Raw genomic sequence first — 21,160 nt, forward strand, 5'->3', positions numbered from 1 at the left:
AGCCAACATTCAGAATTTGTCGATGATAAAACTGTCAAAGCAAAGGCCTCTTTCGTTCAGCTTCGGTGAAACCGTCTCAGGTCAGTGTTCGCATTTGTTCCAATAAGGGCTAATGTTTTGCGACCACGGGAGTCGTACAGTAGTGGTAAACTGGTGCGTGCACTACTCACGGCAGAAGGAGCTGTTCCTCCAGGCTTCGATACTGGCTCCCACTTGCTGGCAGGCTGTCGCGTAAGCCTGGATGTTCTGACACAGTGCCACCAAGCTCCCATTCATTACAAACATGTCAAACACACAGTTGTTCACATATGTCTGCGGATTCACCTGCTTTTGACAGCCGTGGAAAGGGCCGGCCGGGGACGAGATGAGGCCGCACCAATCGTTTCCGCTGTACAGTGTCACATTAGCTGGCTCAACATGTGGACCTGGCCCCACGTAGCTTTGATACCGTACGCTAGCGGGCGCCAACATCCACCCTACGCTGGCAGTCTTGTTCCCGCCGTGTGGCAGAAAGTCATCGGTGGCGTTGCTATTGAAGTTGCCACACAGACCACACGTGCTGCTGTTGTAGGTTGTGGGTACGCGGATCTCTAGGTTGCTCGCCGCATAAAGGACCTGCAGGCCAAAGTCCGTGTTCAGCCTGACACCGAACCCCGCCTGGATCAGCGAGACGCTGGCATCGGGCGTGGCAGGAAGGTTGACATTCTCACCGTTCACCTGGCAAAGAGGATTGCAAATCATTCAGTAAGATATTTAGAGTAACATGGAAAAACAAGAAAAGAGATGAAAGAGCCGTCAAACATAAAAAGGATGCACGGAAAAAGGCACAGACCCGGACAGCTACGCAGAGATCAGGCGAGGCTAAAGCCTTCCTGACTTGCTTTGATCCCATCTTGACATCGGCGCCTCTTTAACGCGGAACGAGCCACCCTTAAAAACACTCACCGTCACCTTCCAGAGCGTGCCTTGTCTGATGATGACCGTGAAGTTGTAGACGGACACGATCACCGCTCCGATGCCCGACGCACCCGTGCTTCCGGCGCCCCAGCTCTCCGTCTCCACAGAGAAATAAGTCAGGATCCCATCCCGTGAGCACACCTCGGTGAGCGTGTAGGTCCCCTCGGACACCCATCCGTCGAAGGTCCGTCCATCGAACGAGGTGTAGTGGAGGCCTCCGAGAGCCGTGCAGCTGCGGTAGCCGTCGGACCGGCAACGGAGTACACCCTCCGCCACGTCGCACCTCTCTCCCGGTCCGCATGATGATGCGGCGCACGCCACCGCCCCGTTTTCACCGCAGGTGCACCACAGGCGGCACTGCGCCTCACTGTAGAACGCCTGGCCTTTCTCGTAGTAGCGCCCGCCGTAGAGGCAGCCGCACCGGGCCGGCGGCACGCATGCTGTGCCGCTCAGCACAAGGCCTGGGTCACACTGGCAGCCCTCTGAGCAGGGTCTCGTGCAGCGCCAGATGGCGTACAGGCCAGCGCAGGTGTCCGCGCAGCCCGGGGCACACAGGCTGTAGTGGCTGTCGGGTGGGCAGGATACGGCTGGAGAAAAGGATCACATCAGACTGTAAATATGCGGCTGGGTGAAGCTCAGGTAAAAACCAGAATCCACATAACAAACACAAACAAACAAAGGGATTCCTGTTATCTCAGAACTGGACAGGCATTCTTTGTGGCTGAAAAATTAATAAGTAGACCCTCTGTGCTTGAGAGTTACTCCTTGTTGGTGCAATTGGTATATAGTTCTCCATAAATGGTAAAGGGTTAAACTCACATTAAGCACTCCAATCATGTTTGAATCGGAACTTTCTGGAGCCAGGCCAGATGTGCACTCACGGCAGAAAGTGCTGTTCCTCCAGGGCTGAATGGTCACCCCTCTGCTCTGGCAGGCGGCAGCGTAGGCTGCTATGGCTTTGCACAGCACGCTCTGGTATCCCTGGTAGAGGCAGACGTCGAACACGCAATCCGCCACGTAGGGGCCGGGGTCGATGGCGCCCTGACACCCGGCGAAAGGGCCCGCCCCATCTGCGATGATGCCGCAGTGCAGCTGGGCCTCGTCCCTCTGTGTCTCCTCGCAGGTGGGGCACAGTGCCATGTCCCTGGCGACCTGCAGGGGCAGGGTGGAGTTGGGGGTGGGGTTGACCTTCCAGCTCTGGCCCAGCGTGAACGCGTTGGGCGCCGCCATCCCGTCCGGCATGGCGAAGTCATTCGAGGGGGAGCCGTCGTAGTTTCCACACAGGCCGCACACAGCCTCACCGTACGTGCCGGGCAGGGTGACCTGCAGGCTGCCAGCCTGGTCGAAGGTCACCTGCAGGCCAAAGTTCACCTCCAGTATGATGGCGTTGCTGCCGCGGTACACCACCACATTTTGGAGCCCAAGAGGGAGATCTGTCAGCCGCCCATCTAACTGCAAGAGCAGAAATGTATGCAAAATGGGCAGAGAAACCCAAAGCTCATTCTAAAAGTAACTGTCCTATAAGGTTATAAAGAGAGTTTAATGGCACCTGTATGAGATTTTTCTGTAAAGTAAGCTTGGGTTTGAAAAAGGCTTGATAACGGATTTGTTTATTAATATTGTTGTTACTAATATTGTTATTATTTCGATTGATATTGTGCTGCAATGCTAACCTTCATCATCCTCTACTCACCAGTATTTGATAGGCATATTCTTTCGACATCGTGATGGTGACCCCAAACACGAACACTGTCAGAGCCCTGGTGAATCCCACTGCCAAGCTCCCTTGGACCTCGTTCCGTATGGTGACATTGAATGGCACGAGGTTGGCACCCCGGGAGCACAACGCCACCAGCTGGTAGACGCCGGAGCCCTGGAAGTCGTACGGCCTGCCGTCGAAGGTGCGGTAGTGCGGGTCGCCATAAACAGAGCAGGTGGCGATCGCCGGAGCCACAGGGGTACGCAGGCCGTCGACGAGGGCGCACGCCTGGCCGGCGGAGGGCGGGGCTTCGTGGCACACCACCAACCCCAGGGCGGTGTCGCACTCGCACGGGCGCAGACAGCTGGTGTCCGCCCAGAAGCGCTGGCCCCGCACGTAGTAGCGTCCCTCGTACACACAGCCGCACCGGCTGGCCGGCACACACGTGTCGCCACTGAGGAAGAAGCCTGGGTCGCACGCACAGGCCTCCACGCATGTGCCCGTGCACGTGGCATTCCGCCCTAGGGTGGCGCATGTCTCCGGGCACGGGGGAGCGCAGGCGTCGTAGTGGCTGTTTGGCTGACACCTCATGGCTGCGCGAGAGAGTTTGAAGCACAGGGCTGCGTGAACTCCAACCATTTTATTGCTCTTAACCTAAGATCATCATAAGATCATCACTCTTCGTACACGTCTCTTATACCACCTCCAAGAAAACGCAAGTTTTCAGGTTTTGCCTAACTTGCAAACTCGCAGTGTTTCAAAAGTGCAGGATACAGAAAACGTTTTTTCAAAGAGCACATCATCCTGTGATGTCAAAGAAGTAAAAGCGTAATAGATGACTAAAATGATGCATGCCCTACTGTAACTTGTAAATAAACTGCAGGAATGTGCTTAAAGCTATGATGAGTGATATTTTACGCTGTACCCTCAAGAACGCTCACGTGGGTTGTCCTGACACCAAAAGAAAACTAAAGCTACGTACACATGCACGCAACTTACGGCAGTTGAACTGTTCTCTCCAGCCGCTAACCACAATGCCTTCCTGGTAACACGTGCCGCTGTAAGCCTCCAGAGCCTGACAGAACAGCCTGTGGTCTCCATTACTCATGCACAGATCACTCACGCAGGCTTGCTGGAATGCTGCAGGGTCCACCTTAGCCCAGCACGCCCTGAACACTCCCAGGGTGGCGGACGCCACGGCACCGCAGTAGGCCTCCGTGCCGTATGAGGCCCGCTGGGCCGCGGTGCACGCGGAGGAGTTCCCACTGCTGTCGTCGCTGCCCGACCCGGGCGCGGGGCTGCCCGCCCGCCAGCTGCTCGCCCAACCTGGCACCGAGACCCGGGCCTGCCCCATGGGGTCGCGCAGCTCGTCGCTGCGGATGCCGTCGAAGTTCCCGCACAGGCCACACACGCTGCCGTAGTAGCCGCTCGGCAGCCGCACAGAGGCAAGCGAGTACCAGTCGTAGGACACATGCAGGCCGAAGTCCGTCTCCACGACAGCGGCGGCACCAAGCTGCCGCGCACGGATTCGCCCGTCCAGGAGCACCAACGGCAAATAGAACCTCTCACCTTGCACCTGCGGGCACGGAGACGCAGCAAAACCCCGAGCGTCAAATCACCCCCAATCTAATCCCACCATTCTCAAATGTGTGTTCATTCAACATTGCTTATCTGAGCACTGTGCAGTCATTAATGCACAATGTAGAAATCTGTAAAGAGCACTACAGAAGCCCTTACAAATGGAAATAAATAAGTGTTTACACAATCTTATTTCAGTGGGACTGTATGGCGTGAATACAATATGTAGAAACTGCCGTAAGTCACTGATCCTTCTTGATCATATTCGCAATAATGATTTTAAATGTTCACAGGCACAGGTGACAAAGATAAAACTACCTTAAAATATAAGCAGCTTTTTTCGAACTGACTATATCTCTTCTTCCATCAAACTGGAACCGAAATCAGCAGGCAAAAAAAAAAAAAAAAATCCATCGTTGCCATGCAAATGTGACAAAACTGCAACAGGGAATTGTTTAAGTGGGCGAGTCCCCGAAACACAACCCCCGGGGCGTCTAACCTCATAGCTGTGATGTCTGACCAGGAACGATAATAGACCCAGTATTATCAGTCTGACAATAAGCTTCTCAGTTGAAAGCAAGATGGTATCAGAGGGGTGTTGCGTGCGATAATATGGCCAGGGGTTAAAGTAACAGCAGCTATGTCCTTTGAAGAACGGTGGGAGAGCATTGTCTCCTGACGTGCTATCCAGGTCGTTTTAACCCTGGTGACTCTGTCAGGGCAGTCCTCCAAGGATAAGCCTGGGAAAGAATGCTCTGGTCTGCCGTGGCCCTGTGTTGACAAAGCCACCACGTCCCGCCCTGACCAGAGCCAGAGGGCTGTTCAAATTATTGCACCTCTGTCATCAATCCCCTACCTGGGTGTCTGAGAAACACGGCTGTTCCAAAGAGCAGAGAAGACTCGAAGCTGTTTCTAAGAACCAGACCCTGAGCTTTTGTGCAGTGACACCCAAAGACAGCACACTGAATTATTAAAGCATTTACACAAATCTCATACTAGCACATCATAGGTATATATTTAAAAAAAAAATTGAAATTTAAATAAAAAGAATTCCAAAAAATAACGTCAACAAAAGGAGTAGGAATAGTAATAAAGCATTTTACTTAGTAAACAACAACAACAACAACAACAAACAGCTTAAAGAATGTATTTTACACACACATCTTACACACACATCTAACAAATTATATGAATGTAACAACTCATTAACTGCGTCAGGTCATTATCATGCCCTTGATCTGCTGTTGGGCTGTGCGGCCCTACGACTGGATCTGAAAAGCCTTGTCGGCCGTGCAAGCCAGCGGAGATCATAATTCGGCGTGTGTGAGCCATGAGCAAAATCACAGGTTATTTAGTGCAGCAGAAAAGTAGTGCAAATGTTATTCAGTGCAATAGAAAACATTGTATCAGTGTTCGGAAATGTGACTAAAACATTTTTTAAGTACTGTACTCTTACCATTATTTGGCCCCATTGAAACTTCTCAATGGTGATGGAAACGCCATAGACATCCAGTTCTATGTCTCGAACCAGAGACACATTGCTGATGCTTATGTCGCTGCTGCTCTGCATCACAGAGAAGGGCACCAGGTCCTCCAGGCTGCCGCAGGTCCGAGACAGGATGTACCTGTATGTGCCCTGGAAGTCGTAGCTAAAGCCATCGAAGGTCTGGTAGTGCACGTCCCCCCAGGACCAGCAGGTGGCGTTAAAGAGGGGCGCGCACGTGGCGCGACCCCCTTTCACACGGCAGGCCTCCTGATCTCGGCAGTGGGCGTCCTTACACGGATCTGGGAACAGGAACGCAGTAGAAGCAACAAGGAGCTATGACAATTGACGGTGTTACGTACCACAGAATTGTTGCTTTTACGTACCACAGAATTGTTTCTGGAATTATCTCGGTTTGAGGGTATTTTTGGAGTTTATCCTATTTGTGCTAGCTAAGCATACTTTCCAGGGTAGACAACTAAAGCTTTTGTAAGTCATTCTTGTGTGATATACACTAGTTGAAGCCTTTAAAGGTAAAAGTATTTTTAAAAAAAGTTTTGGACTATTTTCAAGAAAAATAACATTTTCAACTTTAATCTGGAATTTGTGAGATAAATAAACATGTAAATATGAATGTTAACAGGGAATGCTCTTTTGAAACACATAATCAGTCCATGATCCTGTTTTACTGTTAAAAATTCTATGCAACATGATAAGCTGCTATATTATATATTACTTTAGCATTATGTGTAAGATATAACATATGTGATAGAGATAGACCACATTTAGCCCACGCCCACTCCACGGGGAAACCAATGCCGCACACTCCTCTTTATTGGTTTTAAGTTAAACTGCAAATATGCCAAAATGAAATGAGAAATGATTTTCATATAAGTTCATTTTGATCACAATGTTAGCTAATGTTAGTGACATCTAAAAGACAATATTGATTAGCTAAGTCAAAATAAGAGACAGCTGGCTACTCTGTGGGGTTATTTTTCCACAATGCGTTTGGGATACAAAAGAGAGACCGAGGGAGTCCAATCAGATTGTGTTTTTCTATATATCTGGCTCTTTCTTCAGTCTGAAGGGTGACATCTTGTGCCGCAAATTCCCAATCCCTTTTAAACGTCACAGACTGTTTTCCCCCATGAGGTGTGTGGCTTTCCTGCTGATGACACAATGCTTTCTGTTTCTATAGATTGTGAGTATCTATATGAAGAGAACAGGGTGATGTAGGTAACACTGGCCAACCTGAGTGAAAGCATCCTAAGACTCCATCTCTGAGCAGACATTGCGTGCTGTTCGGACAGGTGTAGGACGCACAGGTGACACCTGTCCCTGGATCACATACACACCTTTGCTGACACTGAGCTTTGTACAAGACCTCACCAGGCTGGAGAAATGAACACAGACACACAGACACACACACAAACACAGACACACACAAAAAAAAAACAAAAAACAAACAAAAAAAAAAAAATATATATATATATATAAACTTTTATATAAACTAATCTTGGATTAATCTCGGATGAATTCAGTTCACCTTATACGTTCTTCCGCCCTCGTAACAGCCGCACTCTTGGTACTGGACACAGAGGTCGCCATTGAACAGGTAGCCTAGGTCACAGGTGCAACCCTCGCTGCAGAACATGGAGCTCTGAGAGACAGCAGTTAAGCCCGGGCAAGCCACGGACCACGCGTCTGCACACAGCTCGTAGTGGCTGTTTGCCGGGCAGGACATCGCTAGAGCGCCACAATGAAGACACGCTCAAATCACTGAAACGTGCAAAACTGTCTAAGGAAATGCTAGACATTTAATATTGGTTTCTGTTATATTCCACTAATGAATACTGCTAATACTACTAAACACAACGACGCAAAACAAATTTCAACCTCGATCAGTGGCTGACAGGGATTACTTACGACAGAAGGCGTCTGTCCTCCAGGTCTTGATCGCTGCGCCTGCCATGTGGCAGCGGAGGACGTAGGCTGCTGTACTTTCGCAGGCCACGGAGGTGCTGCCACCAGAAGTACAGACGTCGGAGACGCAGTCTCGGAAATACGTTGCCGGGTCCAGCACAGCATGGCAGCCGGTGAAGGGGCCTGCCGGGTCTGAGAGCAACCCGCAGTAAGTCGGTCTCGCAAACACGGCTGCCAGGGCCAGAGCGCAGTCCTTGGACCGGTTGCCATAGGGCCCGTCTACACAGGTAGCCACGGGAAACGGAACCGCCCAGGCCTTGCCAAAGATGTTTGCATCCTTCGTGGTGTTACCACCAGGGAGGGAGAAATCGTTTGAAGCATTTCGGTCAAAGTTGCCACACAGACCACAGGTCTTGCCATGATAGGTTGCCGGGACAGAGACGGTGGCGTAGTATGCGAGGTTGAAGGTCACACGGACACCAAAGTCAGTCTTCATGATGTAGCTCGTACCCTCCTTAGAGATCTGTACTTTACTGTCATTCAAACTCCATGGGAGGCCAGTCAACACCCCATTCACCTGCTAAAAGACAGGATATATGGAAATTATAACAATAGCCTAAGATTAAAACCTGCTAGGAAACTCACATGAGTAATAAAAGGGGTTTTCATGTTTGAATAGGTTCATCATGAAACCAAAACTCCCAAAGCCATGGGGAACACTTTTTTTGTTGTTGAAAAACTTAACAATGTACCGTAGCAGCATACTCAGTCATCAAGATATGAAATCCGAGGACTCTCGCTTACCAAAATCTGGGCCATGTTTTGTCTCAAGACAAAGGTGTACCCATACACCATCAGTGACACCTGTTTGGTAACGGAGACATCGAAGGCCCCGTTGGGCCACCATCTCTCGTTCTCCACCAGAACAGAAAAAGGTACGAGGTCAGTCCCTTCCACGCCACAGGCCTGAGACAGCGTGTAGGTGCAGGTTCCCTGGAGGTCGAAATGAAGCCCGTCGAAAGTCACATAATGTGCGTCGCCCAGGGCCTCACAGACCGCGTGGTCCACGGGCCGGCACCATCGCACGCCGCCCGTCAGCTCACACTTCTCCTTCTGCTTGCACGAGGAGTTTTTACACACCACCTACAGAACGGTACTGTGCTTAATGCTGAGGTTGCGATGCTCTGTACTCATGAAAGTAGAGAACAAGCCAAAAACTCAAAGGGCGGAGAACACCTGCAATGCTACAACACCATTATAAACACGTTTACGGCATGTATCAAACACTGGGCAAAAGTGTTTTTTTCACAGGCGTTCCTGAGATCTCATTATCACGTTCATAGTGGTCTTCCACTGAGGTGTTTGTTTGCAGTTCTCACCGGCAAATATTGTAGAATACATTCACTTTCAATTGCTAGGATTAGTTATTCCAAGAAGCCCCAGAAATCAGCAATTCTAACGATTCCACTGACAGCAGCTGTGTCATTATCAGCTGGGATCAGAGCCAAGACCCCTTGGAACAGAGCCGGTTTTCCTATGTGAAAAGCTTCCTTCTCACACAGTTCATCGGAAAAGCTTGCAGCTTACCTGACCATGTGGCATGCACGTGCACTCCTTCTGACAGAGGCCGTCGGGGGAAAACACCTGCCCTTGCAAGTAGTAACGGGCCTCGTAGAGACAGCCGCACTGGGCTAAGGGGACACAGCTGTCCCCGCTCAGTACGAAACCCTGGTCACACACGCAAGCCTCCTTACATGGGTGCTCACAGCTGAAGGGGGAGACCAGGCTTTGACAAGTAGTTGGACAGCCTGGTCCACAAACCTCATAGTGACTATGGGGAGGGCACCGAACTCCTAACAAAGACAGAATAGGGAATATTAGAAGGCTTAAAACAGAGCACAGTGCGAGATAGTGGTTGAAGATTGTTAAAGTGAATTTTCAAGATGATGAGTTTGTTTCTCACTGTATGGTAAAGGACCAAGTCATGTTCCAGGAAAATGGTTCCTCTCTGTGATCAAATATAATGACATCACACTTTTTGTGTCATTTTTCCCCCCAACCTCATTCTTAAAGGGAGAATACAGTAGTACATTTCTGGTCATGGTCATGCTCTGCCATCAACTTTTACCCCAACCACAAATTTCACAAGGATTCTAACTTTGTTCTTTTTCTTAAAAATGTCTGGATCTAACTTCCAGTTTTTTGCTTACCACAGAATTGAGCGGTTCTCCAAGAATAAACTCCTACTCCTAAATCTTGGCAGGCAGACGTGTATGCACCAATGGCCTGGCAGAGCACATCTCTCCTGCCACGGTACTTGCAGACATCATAAACGCAACCCTCAAAGAAGCCTTCTGGGTCCAGAACGGTGTGGCACTCCGTGAAAGGGCCGTCGGGGTTGACCAGGAGCCCACAAAAGTCTCCGGACTCGTAATATTTCTGCTGGCTGACGTTGCAATCCAAGCAGCCGCCGACGAAGCTGCTGACGCAGTCTGTGCTCCCTGCCGCGAGCCAGCTGGCCCCAAACTCTGCTGAGCTGCAGGACGAGTTCGTCCGGTTCAGGCTCAGGTCGTCCTGGGGTACTCCATTATAATTACCACCCAGGCCGCACACTGCACCCATGTAGGTACTGGGGAGACTGACCGACGCAACGCTGTCCCAGTCAAACGCAATGGTCAGGCCGAATGATGTCTGAACTACGGCCGACCAGCCGCTCTTAAACACAGAGACGTGACCGTTGTTCAGTAGCAGGGGCAGGTTCAGCAGTACACCACCGACCTGAAACAGAAAAATGCAAGCATCTAGTCTGATTAAGGAATTGCATCACTACAGCAAAATATAGTTGTTTTGAAGTCACAACTGGAATATTGCTTTATGCTAACTGTACATGCAATATACAGGCTTTTATTAGTTATTATTTGGTGACAGGTGTGCGATTTGTCTTATTAACTTACCATAACTGAGCCTTTATGCTCTTTGCTGATGACAATGCTGAGGTTGTAAACGTTGACCTGCAGCAGTTTTGTAAAGGACACTTCTCTGCTTCCCCGGAAGTAATTCTGCACCAGTACGTTAAATGGGACCAGCCCAGGGTCACTGGCGCACACCCCAACCAGCTGGTACACGCAGGCATCCTGTCAAAAGAAACAAAAGAAAGATGACGTTCTCGTGCAGTCGCCCCTCCCTCGCATTCCCGTGAAACGTTGCAGGTACAGGCGCTTGATCAATCAACACGATCGCGTGCATGTTGGCCCAGTGTCGCGGTGCTCTCTCTCGGAGCCCTCAGACCCGGCTAAGAACAAAACCAATTCCGGCTGAGGAATACCTGGAAGTTGAACCACATCCCGTCAAAGGTGGAGTAATGGGGGTCACCGAACACCAAGCAAGACTTCCGAGAGATGGGGTAGCAGTCCCGGACACCCTTCTCTATTCTGCACTGCTGACCGGCCCTGCAGCCTACATTCTTGCAGTCCAGATGCCCGCCGTCGGCTGGGCACTGGCACAGTGTGTGGCAGCCGTCGTCAGCCCAGAAGGACCCCCCGGCGGGGACGTGGATCCCGTTTTGCACGCAGCCGCAGGCGTTTGAGGGTACACATGCTACCCCACTCAGGACGAAGCCGGGGTCGCAGGTGCAGGTTTCCACGCAAGGCAGGGTACAGTTCGCTGGGGCTTGTGGATCCAAGCAGGTGGCAGGACAGGCGCTTCCGCACAGCTCATAATGGCTGTTGTCAGGGCAGACGTAAGCTGCAGACAGTTAAGCGTGGCGATGAGTTCAGCTACACTGCTTTACCTCAACTGTCTAGCTGCACTTTTTGAATTAGCACTTTTTTAAAAATGCAGTTAGAAAGATAACACACTAATAACTATTAAAGATTAAAATGCAAAGAGAAAGCGAACTGATAAACAACAAAGTTTAACACAAATTCCCAACTAAATTGAATTAAATATAAGCGAATAAACTTCATTAGATGTGATTAAACAAATGAGTAGCATTAGAATTCTATTTTGAACTTCTAAGAGTGTCAGTAGTGTCAGGTCTAACAGTTAATTTGCTGCGATTTTGATGGGCTAGACCATGAGACAACTGGCAGACCATGAGACAATTGTCATGAATAAAAATATCTTAAAATCAGTTGTAAAACATACTGGTAGACATTGAAGGGTTTAAAAACTGGTCTCCCTCCTTCTGGTGTATGTGAAGCTGATAGACATGTAAATGCCAGTGCCTAAGAATAAATACTGCTTCATGTTATGTGCATACTGATGTAAATAAGTGTAATTTATTTACTTTATACCAGCCAGGAAGTGCTGGTATATGTAAATTAATAAAAGGATCCAGAATACAGCCTTGGGGGATTCCACAGGGTACTGAATGACATTTGCATGTCCAACCACATATTTGGGATCTAAAGAATGAGTAAGGGAGGCCAGCCCTGATCGAAACCGAATGTCATAGTCATCTGTATCAATGGCAGCAGTGTTATGTAAGAGAACCAAGACAGACTGGTTCTGAGTCACCATTACTTCTTCGATCACTTAAAACTTTGTAAGGTGCTATTTTAACAGTAATGAATAAATCCATCAGCAATGAGCAAACTCTTCATTCTATTCGGATGTGTGGCAGCTGGGTTAACATTTAAGTCTCCACTAACATGGCCATCTGGGTTTTTGCATTAACACAGTAAGATATGTACTATGAACGCATTTCTTGGTACTCATGGTACTTTTGACAAGATGAACAATTACTTACTGCAGTTGGAAACGCTTCTCCAGTCTGTCAGCTGTGCTCCAGCTCTTTGGCAGATGCTCGCATACACTTCAAGAGCCTTGCACATGTAGTACCAGAACCCATTAGCCATGCAAGTGTCAAAGAGACAATTCTGCAAATAGACATTTGGGTCAATGACAGAATTGCAGTGGCCGAACGGGCCGCTTGTGGAGTTCAGGATTCCGCACTGGCTGCCTCCTTTCCACGTGCTCAGCGCTGCCTCGTCACAGCGGTGACACAAACTGCCAGAGTCATCCACACACTGCGTTCCGGCCATCTGGTCGGAAACGTTCCAGCTGCGGCCAAACTCCGCTACGCCGGAAGCCCCGGCGCCAGACGGAGCGGTTAGGTCATCGTTCGGATTGCCATTGAAGTTTCCACACAGGCCACACACTTTGCCCATGAAAGTGGCGGGCAGGCTCACCAGGAGGTAGCTATGCCAGTCGTACTGCACAGCTAGCCCAAACGACATCTGGACGATGACGTACATGCCCGACTGTGACACGTTTACTCCGGCGTCATCGAGTCGAACAGGAAGACTCCAGACCCTATGGTCAATCTGGAGAAATCACATGATTAAAAAAAGTAACAGACATGATAGATTGCAAAACATGAAATTGCAGCAGCATCTTATTTTGGGTGCTGATAGTATTACTGTAACCTGGTTATAAGCCTAGATGAGACAACTCTGGGTGATATTAGCGGGCGTTTAACATACTAAGCATGCTTAGAAATACAGGATAAACCCAAGAGTAGCCAAGCTTACTCACATTTAACAGCTCAATAAATGGCAGATACACTGTTATTTTTTTAAATAGTTTGCGTCATTATGATCTAGATTTCATAGTGAACCTATTTGTTGTCACATTCAAACCTGCTGCTGACGAAGACAGCGGTAAATTAAAACTATAAACATGCAGTTCATGCATTTTACACTTGTGTAAAGGGAGGCCATTCCTATTTTTCACGAAACTCCGGAGAAAATGGTCTTTGAATGAAACCCCTGCCAGATCATGCTGAAGTACAACTGGTTTAGTGCATCCTCACCTTCATGCATCACTTGACAACATAGGCACTATATGTGGCAAGTTTTTTGACCGCCTGATATGGAACGATAAAATACCCGGTCGTTTGTATTAAAGCTAAAGCTTACCCGCACTCGACCTCTCTGTGAACGATCAATCGTAATGGTCATGCCTCCGACGTTCACAGTCACAAGAGTGACAAAGGACATGCAGATGTCACCTCGGTTCTCACTTTGAGCCTGAACCTGGAACGCTGGAGCAGTGCCATTGCTCTTGGTGATGATGTAGGAACAAGTGCCCATGAAGTCAAAGTACTGGCCATCAAATGTTCGGTAGTGGGGATCTCCCATCGCCCAGCAGGTTCCAAACTGAGGTCGCATCACACATGTTGGAATAAAAGCCAGCAGTTGACATTCCTCATCCTTACTGCATTTGGCGACGGAACAGTTCACGGGTACTGTTAGAATTGGGAGGCAAGAGTCAAATCAGAATGTTTTGGCAGCGTTCTATTGATTTGCATCAATATAATACATAACACACTCAAAATATGCAACAGATTATACACTGTTACTGTTATAAGGAACTAAAATCCAAAGGTTGTTATTGCACTTTGAAACACTTTATTGCCCCACAATACACTTGCATTCCAGTATAACCTGGACTTTTAGATGACGGCTTTGCCTTCTTCTATTGATTCATCTTATTATCGTTTCCGCCAGCGGAAAAGATGCAGTGTAACATAAATGTGCTGTCTCACATTCCCAGGAAAAGCACAGGAAAAGGGCAACTCCTACATACCTGGCTTTGTGCATACGGCTGCTGCTCCGTATCCGTTCATCAGTGCCAGTCCTATGCTGTAGAGTCCTAGGGGTGCGTTAGCATGGCTCACGCTGTGTTTTCCTACCCCTGGCTGGTAGACCAGCTCAGTCCAGGAAAACCCGCTGGTTTCCACTGGCCTCCATTGGATGGTACTAGGTAAGGGTGTGCCATCAAACTGTACCCCTGCACTGTCCTTGGTTGGCACAATTATTAGTGCTCGGTTGTCAAAGCCATCTTGCCCATTCAGAACATAGGAGTAGCCGAAGCGATTGTTAGGCACCAGGTTCACCAGGAAGGAGTCATATATTACCGACCATGACACTTGCACCCCATTGAACAGCAACAGGACTTGCACACCGTGGTCTGCAGTGATACTGAAGGCTTTTGGAAATTGGAGTTTATATTCAACCACCTGCCCGACGTCTATTTTGTTGTTCATTGTCAAAGTGTCGGACCGGACCATCACGTTTGTTAGCTGCGATGCCTGGACGAAAACGCTGTCATACTGGCTTTGGATGGCCAGAGGAGGCACCAGGAAGTAGGTGCCCCAGCTTGGCACGGGCAGCAGCTGCTCAAAGACGTGGTTGCATTTTCCGAACTGCCAGGTGCAAGTGTGGCCCACGTACACGGCCACGGCAAGCTGTGCCAGTATCCGCGTGCCTGTCAGGTCGTCATCGCTCTGAAGCTGCACGCTCACATACGGGTCCACGTCGACGGCTAGCTTGCTGCCGGCTTCGTACCGGGTGCCCTCGAACTGAACGGCTGCTTGAAGGAAAACGGTCACTGTGTTACGGTTCGGCCCGTTGACGAACATGAACTGTTTTTTCATTGTCAAAGGAGTGACACTCGGAGTGAACACGATGTAACTGACTCCCCACTCGCTTGTGGGATAGACAACAGAAGTGTCCGCGGTGTACGACTTGGAGTTCAGCGAGGCCACGCATACGTCGTCGGTAGCCTGGATCAGGATGGTGCTGCTGGAACGCTGGCTACCAAGCACCTCCACCCCAGTGGGAAGATTTACGGTGGCCCCCTGGCCAGCACTCAGCTGCTTCTGTTGAACGAAGCCCAGACTGGGCACGCTAACCTTCACAGTACAGCTGGAGCAAACGGCCGTGATTTGAAGCTGGAAGACCGGGATGTCATAGTAGGCAATGTAGTTTTGCATAAAGGCTGTAGCAAACTGTTGGCCTGCGTTGTTGGCGTGGGCGACACCTGTTCGCAGGGAGATAAGTAGAGAGAGAGTGAATGAGAGAGAGAGAGCGCGGAGGAGAAAGAAAAAGCAAAAGGTCTGCTTCTGTTCCATGTGAAATCCCTACCAGCATGTTAAAAATACTCTTTGCCCACTTCATAATGCTTTATTATTTTGAAACGAATGAATAGGACACCTTCAAATGGACATGAGACTGACTAACCTATAAAGCTTTTTTCACTGCCAGTAGAGGACAGAAAAATGAAGTTTCAGATTTTTTTTGGTTTTCCCAAATTTGAGAACATTTCAGTCAAAATCAAATGCTATCTTATAATATTATTTATAAGAGACATCTAAATCACTGCAAATTATAGCACAACTGTCCAGTAGCATTTAATAAGTAAAACTATTACAATTATTACTATTGTTTTGATATTAAAATCTGGAGTATTGTTATTGAAGAATATTGTTACAAAAACTAATCAAGACTTACCCCAAAAAGGCAATGTCAAAAAACAACCCAGCAAAGCTGTAGTCCACATTATTACTGCAAACAATACCAAAGAAATGAAGTTACAGGGCTTCTGCCTCTCTCTCTCTCTCTCACTCTCTCTCTCTCTCTCTCTCTCTCTCTCTCTCTCTCTCTCTCTCTCTCTCTCTCTGTCACTTTCTGTCTATGTCTTTCTCTCTCTCAAACTCTGTTTCTCCCTCTCTCTCTCTCTCTCTCTCTCTCTCTCTCTCTCTCTCTCTCTCTCTCTCTCTCTCTCTCTCCCTGTACATATATTTATTTATATGTACATATGTAGAATTTAGAACTTTTCACTTCGCTTGCCCATCTTGACTTCTGTCCAAAACGTTTCTGTCCAAAACCTGCCATATCTGCCTTACTAAAGTGTCATAGGAGCTTTGGAAACATTCAAAGGAGGAGCACTGACCCATGACAAAGTATCTGCTCTCCCGAGATATTGTCATGCACAGGATGAAATCTGAACAGACTAGACTGCATGCCTATGTGCAATGCATATGTACATAGGATACTGAAAATAAATAAACTTTAACAGCATTGCAATTCAAGTATTCTACATACCAGCAACTTTATCATTTTGAGGTGAAAGCTGGCTTGGGCTAATTTACACACTGAAGTTCATATATTAAGACTTGAGAAGAAATACACTGACCTAAAATCTCTTAACATGGATTCAATTTCAAAGTATATTTGTATAAATGAACACACAATCTGCATTAAGAAATATAACCTATTGTTAATTAATAACTGTATGCAAAATTGTTCATTAAATAAATTCATAAGTTCATGAAATGAATAACTTCTGATCCTGCCTGTATTTCCAGGACACATGAAAGTGGTTTTAAAAAATTATTTTGAGGTGAGTGCTAGGTTGTGTCCAATTTTAGGAGTCAATACCCTGCTAGGTTTTGAGAGTTTTAGACTTGGGACGAGTTTCAACACCTCATGTAATCATAATTTGAGGTTGACAAGATGACAGACTCATCAGCTTTTGTGGGTCATTTGTAATTTTATTAACATTTTAATGTAAGTACAATCAGCCAAACCACTTCTTAGATTGCTTGCTCTTACAATGCATCCCAATTAGTTCCATTAGAAATACAGCAAATGAGAGACCTTCTGATTACAGCTACAATGAATCTTTGACCACATTGCCAAGGACTGGAAAACTTTCGGCATCGATTTAATCTTGTTAATCACAAATGAAGCATTGGGGAAGTCTTTGAAAATACCATTTAAAACACTGGTCCACCAACATTTTAAAGTAAAATTCCATATTCTTTAGGATTATCGGATTGTTATTTTGTAACGTGGCCTACAAGACATTCGGTATATTTTATCTTGCCTCAGTCTTGTTCCTTTCTATTAGCGTTCTGAAAATCAGGAAACTGATGCTCCTAAGGAAATGGCTGAGAAAGATCTTGAGAAATCGGTGAACCATTACCATGAGCCCATGAGAATGAAACAATTTAGATGCAATTGTGCTTAGTTTCATAGCCTAGTTAACTAGTGACTTAATTTTGCAGCAAGATTTCAATCAAATCCTTCTGATATGTATAGAGCCCAATGCAAACAGCACCAAATTTTTAACGAGCAAAGAAGCATGACCCAATCTCCAATTGAGAATGACTTGTAAATAAAAAATACATATAATTACATCCAAAACACAGCATTGAAAAAGGCAATAATGCAGCGATTAAATCTCCGTTACACTGTTTACATTTTCATTTGGGTTAGGAGAAGGGGGAAGTGTTTTTGTCATGAGAGGAAGAATACAAATTGAAATTCAATCACTATAGAATACGTTGTTCTAACTCTGCTAAATGCTGGTTTAAAAATTGGGGCGACACTTTAGGTAAAGGATCCTAGATCAGGCCATCAAAACACATTCATAAGACAATTCTACCAAGGTGATGCATGAACATTCATAAATCTTTTTGCAGACAATTATGATGACAGAATATACCATAGTCCACTATAAATATTACATAACACAGATGTATGCCATGTGGTGACACAGAACAAGCTAACCCTGTGAATGTCTTATTAAGGATTTATGAAGAGATCGTTTTAGCTTACAAAAATGTTATGCGTGCCTTATAAATGTGCATTATGACTTGAGTAGCATCCTTCAGGTGAAGTGTTACTGACAGTTGACCAGGAGTATTCTCATTATGGTCTTACTCCTTGGAATACGCATGAAACTGTTGTACTATCAAGAACGTCTGGCATCCCCACATCCTAACAGGACTGTACGGTCTACACACAGGCTCGAGCTACTTTCTAACTATCATAACGCAGCCAAGACTTGGGAATGTTCTCTATGTAAAGCCAATGAAGAAAGGTATGATTTTCGAATACAAATCAGCCTGTTGACAGCGATGCAGAGAAAATCACTAACTCTTTCTACTGCTGACATCTGCCCAAGGTATTGTTGGTTCCAGGACAGAGGGGAGACAGGACACTATCCTGAATTCATGTACGATTCCCTATGACGTAGCTATTACAAGATGGTTTAGCTGATGAAAAAGTGCTTGTTGAGTAAAGTGTTGATAGTAAAAATGATTTTGGCTCCAGTTTTTCAGCTCCGTCACTGTTTTTGGTGGAAAGACCACAGAAGGTCAGTTAGGTTTGGTGACTGAACAACTGCTATTTGTGAGAAACGTCATTTTCTGAGAGGAAATCCTAATCTTGCTCCTTTCTAAAAATGATTTCTGAGCAAAGATGTTCCTTACGCTGCAGGATAACATTCAGTGATGTGTTTGTTTTTAAATGCAGTGTCATCACAGCAAAGATACCAAAATATCTCGCCATTGTGCTAGAACTGAAACGTGACTAACAACGAACAGAAAACTAGGAGACAAATTTGAACGCCACACCTCAAAAGACCAGGGCTACACTATCATGGGTCCTTCAGTGGCAACTCTTCAAACCGGAACTTAAACTGCTCCACCTTTACAACGCCATTTAATTAAAGACTATCAGTTAACGATGGCATTCAACTACTGTATGAGAAGAGAGCCTAACCGGTCCAGCTAAACTACAGACTACTGAGCGGACCGCGTAGTACGTGTCAAAAAAATAAAAATCTTAGAGTCGGTGTCTACCTAAAGATACATTCAGTCAAGTTACTGTGTTGTCGTCTTGTGCTGGTTTATAAAACAGTCCGTTTTCTTTCAGCCATGTTAAGAAATTGTTTTTCTCTCTCTGTGTGAGCAGCACAAAGTCATCTTTAAAGTTCAATATTCCACACGTCGCATTGAAATGAACGATAAAAACGTCTATTGTAGTTATTTTTCAGTTATATATACATATTTGTCTGTGACATTTTAGTTTCATTCAAAAGCAAAAAAAAAAAAAAGAAAAACAAAGAAACCCAGACAAAGAATGAAAAAAAAACAAAACAAGAACAACACAAGTACATTTACAGTATCATACACCAAATTCAGCATGCTCTTCTCTAAGTTAATGGACTGAACATTACTCTAATCTTTCTTCTTTTAATAATTAAAAAGAACTTTAGCACTAATCGGTTAGGTTTGTGGTATATTTGCAACAATCGTTCGATTCCGTGATTCTTTTCACATGAGTGTTGTTGATGTAGTGGTGTGAGAGATGGCCAAGGGAGGTGTTCCCCAACAACTGACCACTAATCTCCTTCCTCCCATATGAATTAACAAAGAGATCTTAAGAACGCAATCACCCGACCAACATTTACATTTTCGTGAATGGGCTTCTTAGTTTCGGGGCTACATTTATTTTCCCTCACAGATACACACACCGAGAAATAAAAAATATACTATTTCATCCATTTCACAGTTCCGCACAAAATAAACCTTTTGGAAACGGAAAAGAGAAAATAAAAGTGCTTTCCAACATGTTTTTAAACACATATTTAAAGCCAAAGAGGGACGCTGAACCTACCAGTCTTGCTCTGCTTTCTGTGTGATTGCATGAGTTTGAACAGGCCTGTGGAGCCTTTTAAACACACCTTCCACTTTTCCTTATCCCCCAAAACAAAAGTCAATCATTTCTGGGGAAACCAAACTTATATATATACTCCCCGTTTTTCTTATTCAATTTCTCTCTGTGTTTTCGAGAGTGTTTGGGTAACGTTTTAGTGCAAACTCCCTATAGGCGTGCCATGTTGGATTTTCAATTTGAACATTGGTCATGGAAATGTACATACAGTATCAGGGAGGGGAAGGTTGCTATGGAAACCCCCGCTAGTAAACAGGACGTGAGTGGTAGGGGTGTGGTCATTCGCCTTAGTTCATTTGCTCAAAGAATTTGTAGGTGGGGTTTTCGTAGCCGTGGTTCTGCATCTTGTTGAGCTGTCTCTCCTCTGGGGTGAGCATTGGATCAACCTGCAATAAGAGAGAGAGAGAGAGAGAGAGAGAGAGAGAGAGAGAGAGAGAGAGAGAGAGAAAATACATTAGAATTTTATTTTACATATTTGTCATTAGTAACTTCACTCTCTTTTTATGAATTAATCTTCTTTGCCTGTGTAGAGTTTTATGCTATGTGAAATATGCTCCAGAATGAATCCTTGTTAAGACTAATGAGACATGATTTTCTGGTATTTTCTTCTCAGATGTCAAACTGAAAATATGTTTTTAGGCTACATTTAAAAAAATAAATAACTTGAAACTGTTCCTGTATTGTATCAGTTCAGAACGATCCACTCATGGGCTTTAGATATATAAAAAACCCATCGAATAAATGTTAGGATTTAAGCATCTGCTTTTTCCAGTATAAACTGGTTACTCATCCTAGAGGTTCAGAAGCACTTTGCTAGCACAGCTGATGAAGAACCTCTGTCTTAAACATCCTGTTTCTCTAGAATCCTTCTGTACTACACTACCATTTTGACTATGGCTCTCTCTCCCTCTCCATTGATTGATTGATTGGGAGGGGGTGTTCCTCACCTCAACGATGCCATGGCTTATGGTGCCATATGGCTTGCGGCGCACCAGCAACAAACTGATGACCATCACCATGGCGATAGCCACGGCGACTACCAGGAGGCCCACCATCGCGCCGCGGTTGAACGTCTCCAGGACATCTGGCTGCTGAGAAAGGAGAAGGGGAAGAGACAAGGAGAGAGAGAGAGATAGACAGAGAGAGAGAGAGAGAGAGAGAGAGAGAGAGAGAGAGAGAGAGAGAGAGAGAGAGAGAGAGAGAGAG

General features: G+C 46.3%; 3 protein-coding genes across 4 annotated transcripts in view; all 3 read right to left on the reverse strand.

Moving 5' to 3' along the window:
* Positions 1-153: 153 nt before the first annotated feature.
* LOC145651876 (IgGFc-binding protein-like) lies at positions 154-5,079 on the reverse strand. The gene is made up of 6 exons (XM_081700468.1): positions 5,071-5,079; positions 3,656-4,232; positions 2,651-3,249; positions 1,839-2,409; positions 946-1,544; positions 154-717 (listed from the first exon to the last, which is right to left on the reverse strand). The coding sequence occupies exons 1-6, from the start codon at positions 5,077-5,079 to the stop codon at positions 163-165; spliced, it is 2,910 nt and encodes a 969-aa protein (XP_081556594.1). The 3' UTR covers positions 154-162.
* Positions 5,080-7,257: 2,178 nt separating this feature from the next.
* LOC145651877 (IgGFc-binding protein-like) lies at positions 7,258-15,423 on the reverse strand. Its single transcript, XM_081700469.1, has 10 exons — positions 14,235-15,423; positions 13,565-13,893; positions 12,394-12,970; positions 10,969-11,387; positions 10,598-10,777; positions 9,891-10,421; positions 9,231-9,371; positions 8,448-8,756; positions 7,647-8,223; positions 7,258-7,466 (listed from the first exon to the last, which is right to left on the reverse strand). Exons 1-10 carry the CDS (start codon positions 15,421-15,423, stop codon positions 7,258-7,260), a joined length of 4,461 nt encoding a protein of 1,486 aa, XP_081556595.1.
* Positions 15,424-16,962: 1,539 nt separating this feature from the next.
* aplp1 (amyloid beta (A4) precursor-like protein 1) overlaps positions 16,963-21,160 on the reverse strand; it is a 37,551-nt gene continuing 33,353 nt past the window's right edge. For both annotated transcript variants that reach the window (XM_035534236.2, XM_027027678.3), the window contains exons 16-17: positions 20,902-21,045; positions 16,963-20,340 (exon numbers count right to left, since the gene is read on the reverse strand). In XM_035534236.2, the coding sequence (XP_035390129.1) occupies positions 20,242-20,340; positions 20,902-21,045 (243 nt within the window). In that variant the 3' untranslated portion in view covers positions 16,963-20,241. The remainder of the gene's footprint in view (positions 20,341-20,901; positions 21,046-21,160) is intronic.

The sequence above is a fragment of the Electrophorus electricus genome, chromosome 17 (genome assembly GCF_041902795.1).
Source record: "Electrophorus electricus isolate QZ-2024a chromosome 17, ASM4190279v1, whole genome shotgun sequence".
Classification (NCBI taxonomy): Eukaryota; Metazoa; Chordata; class Actinopteri; order Gymnotiformes; family Gymnotidae; genus Electrophorus; species Electrophorus electricus.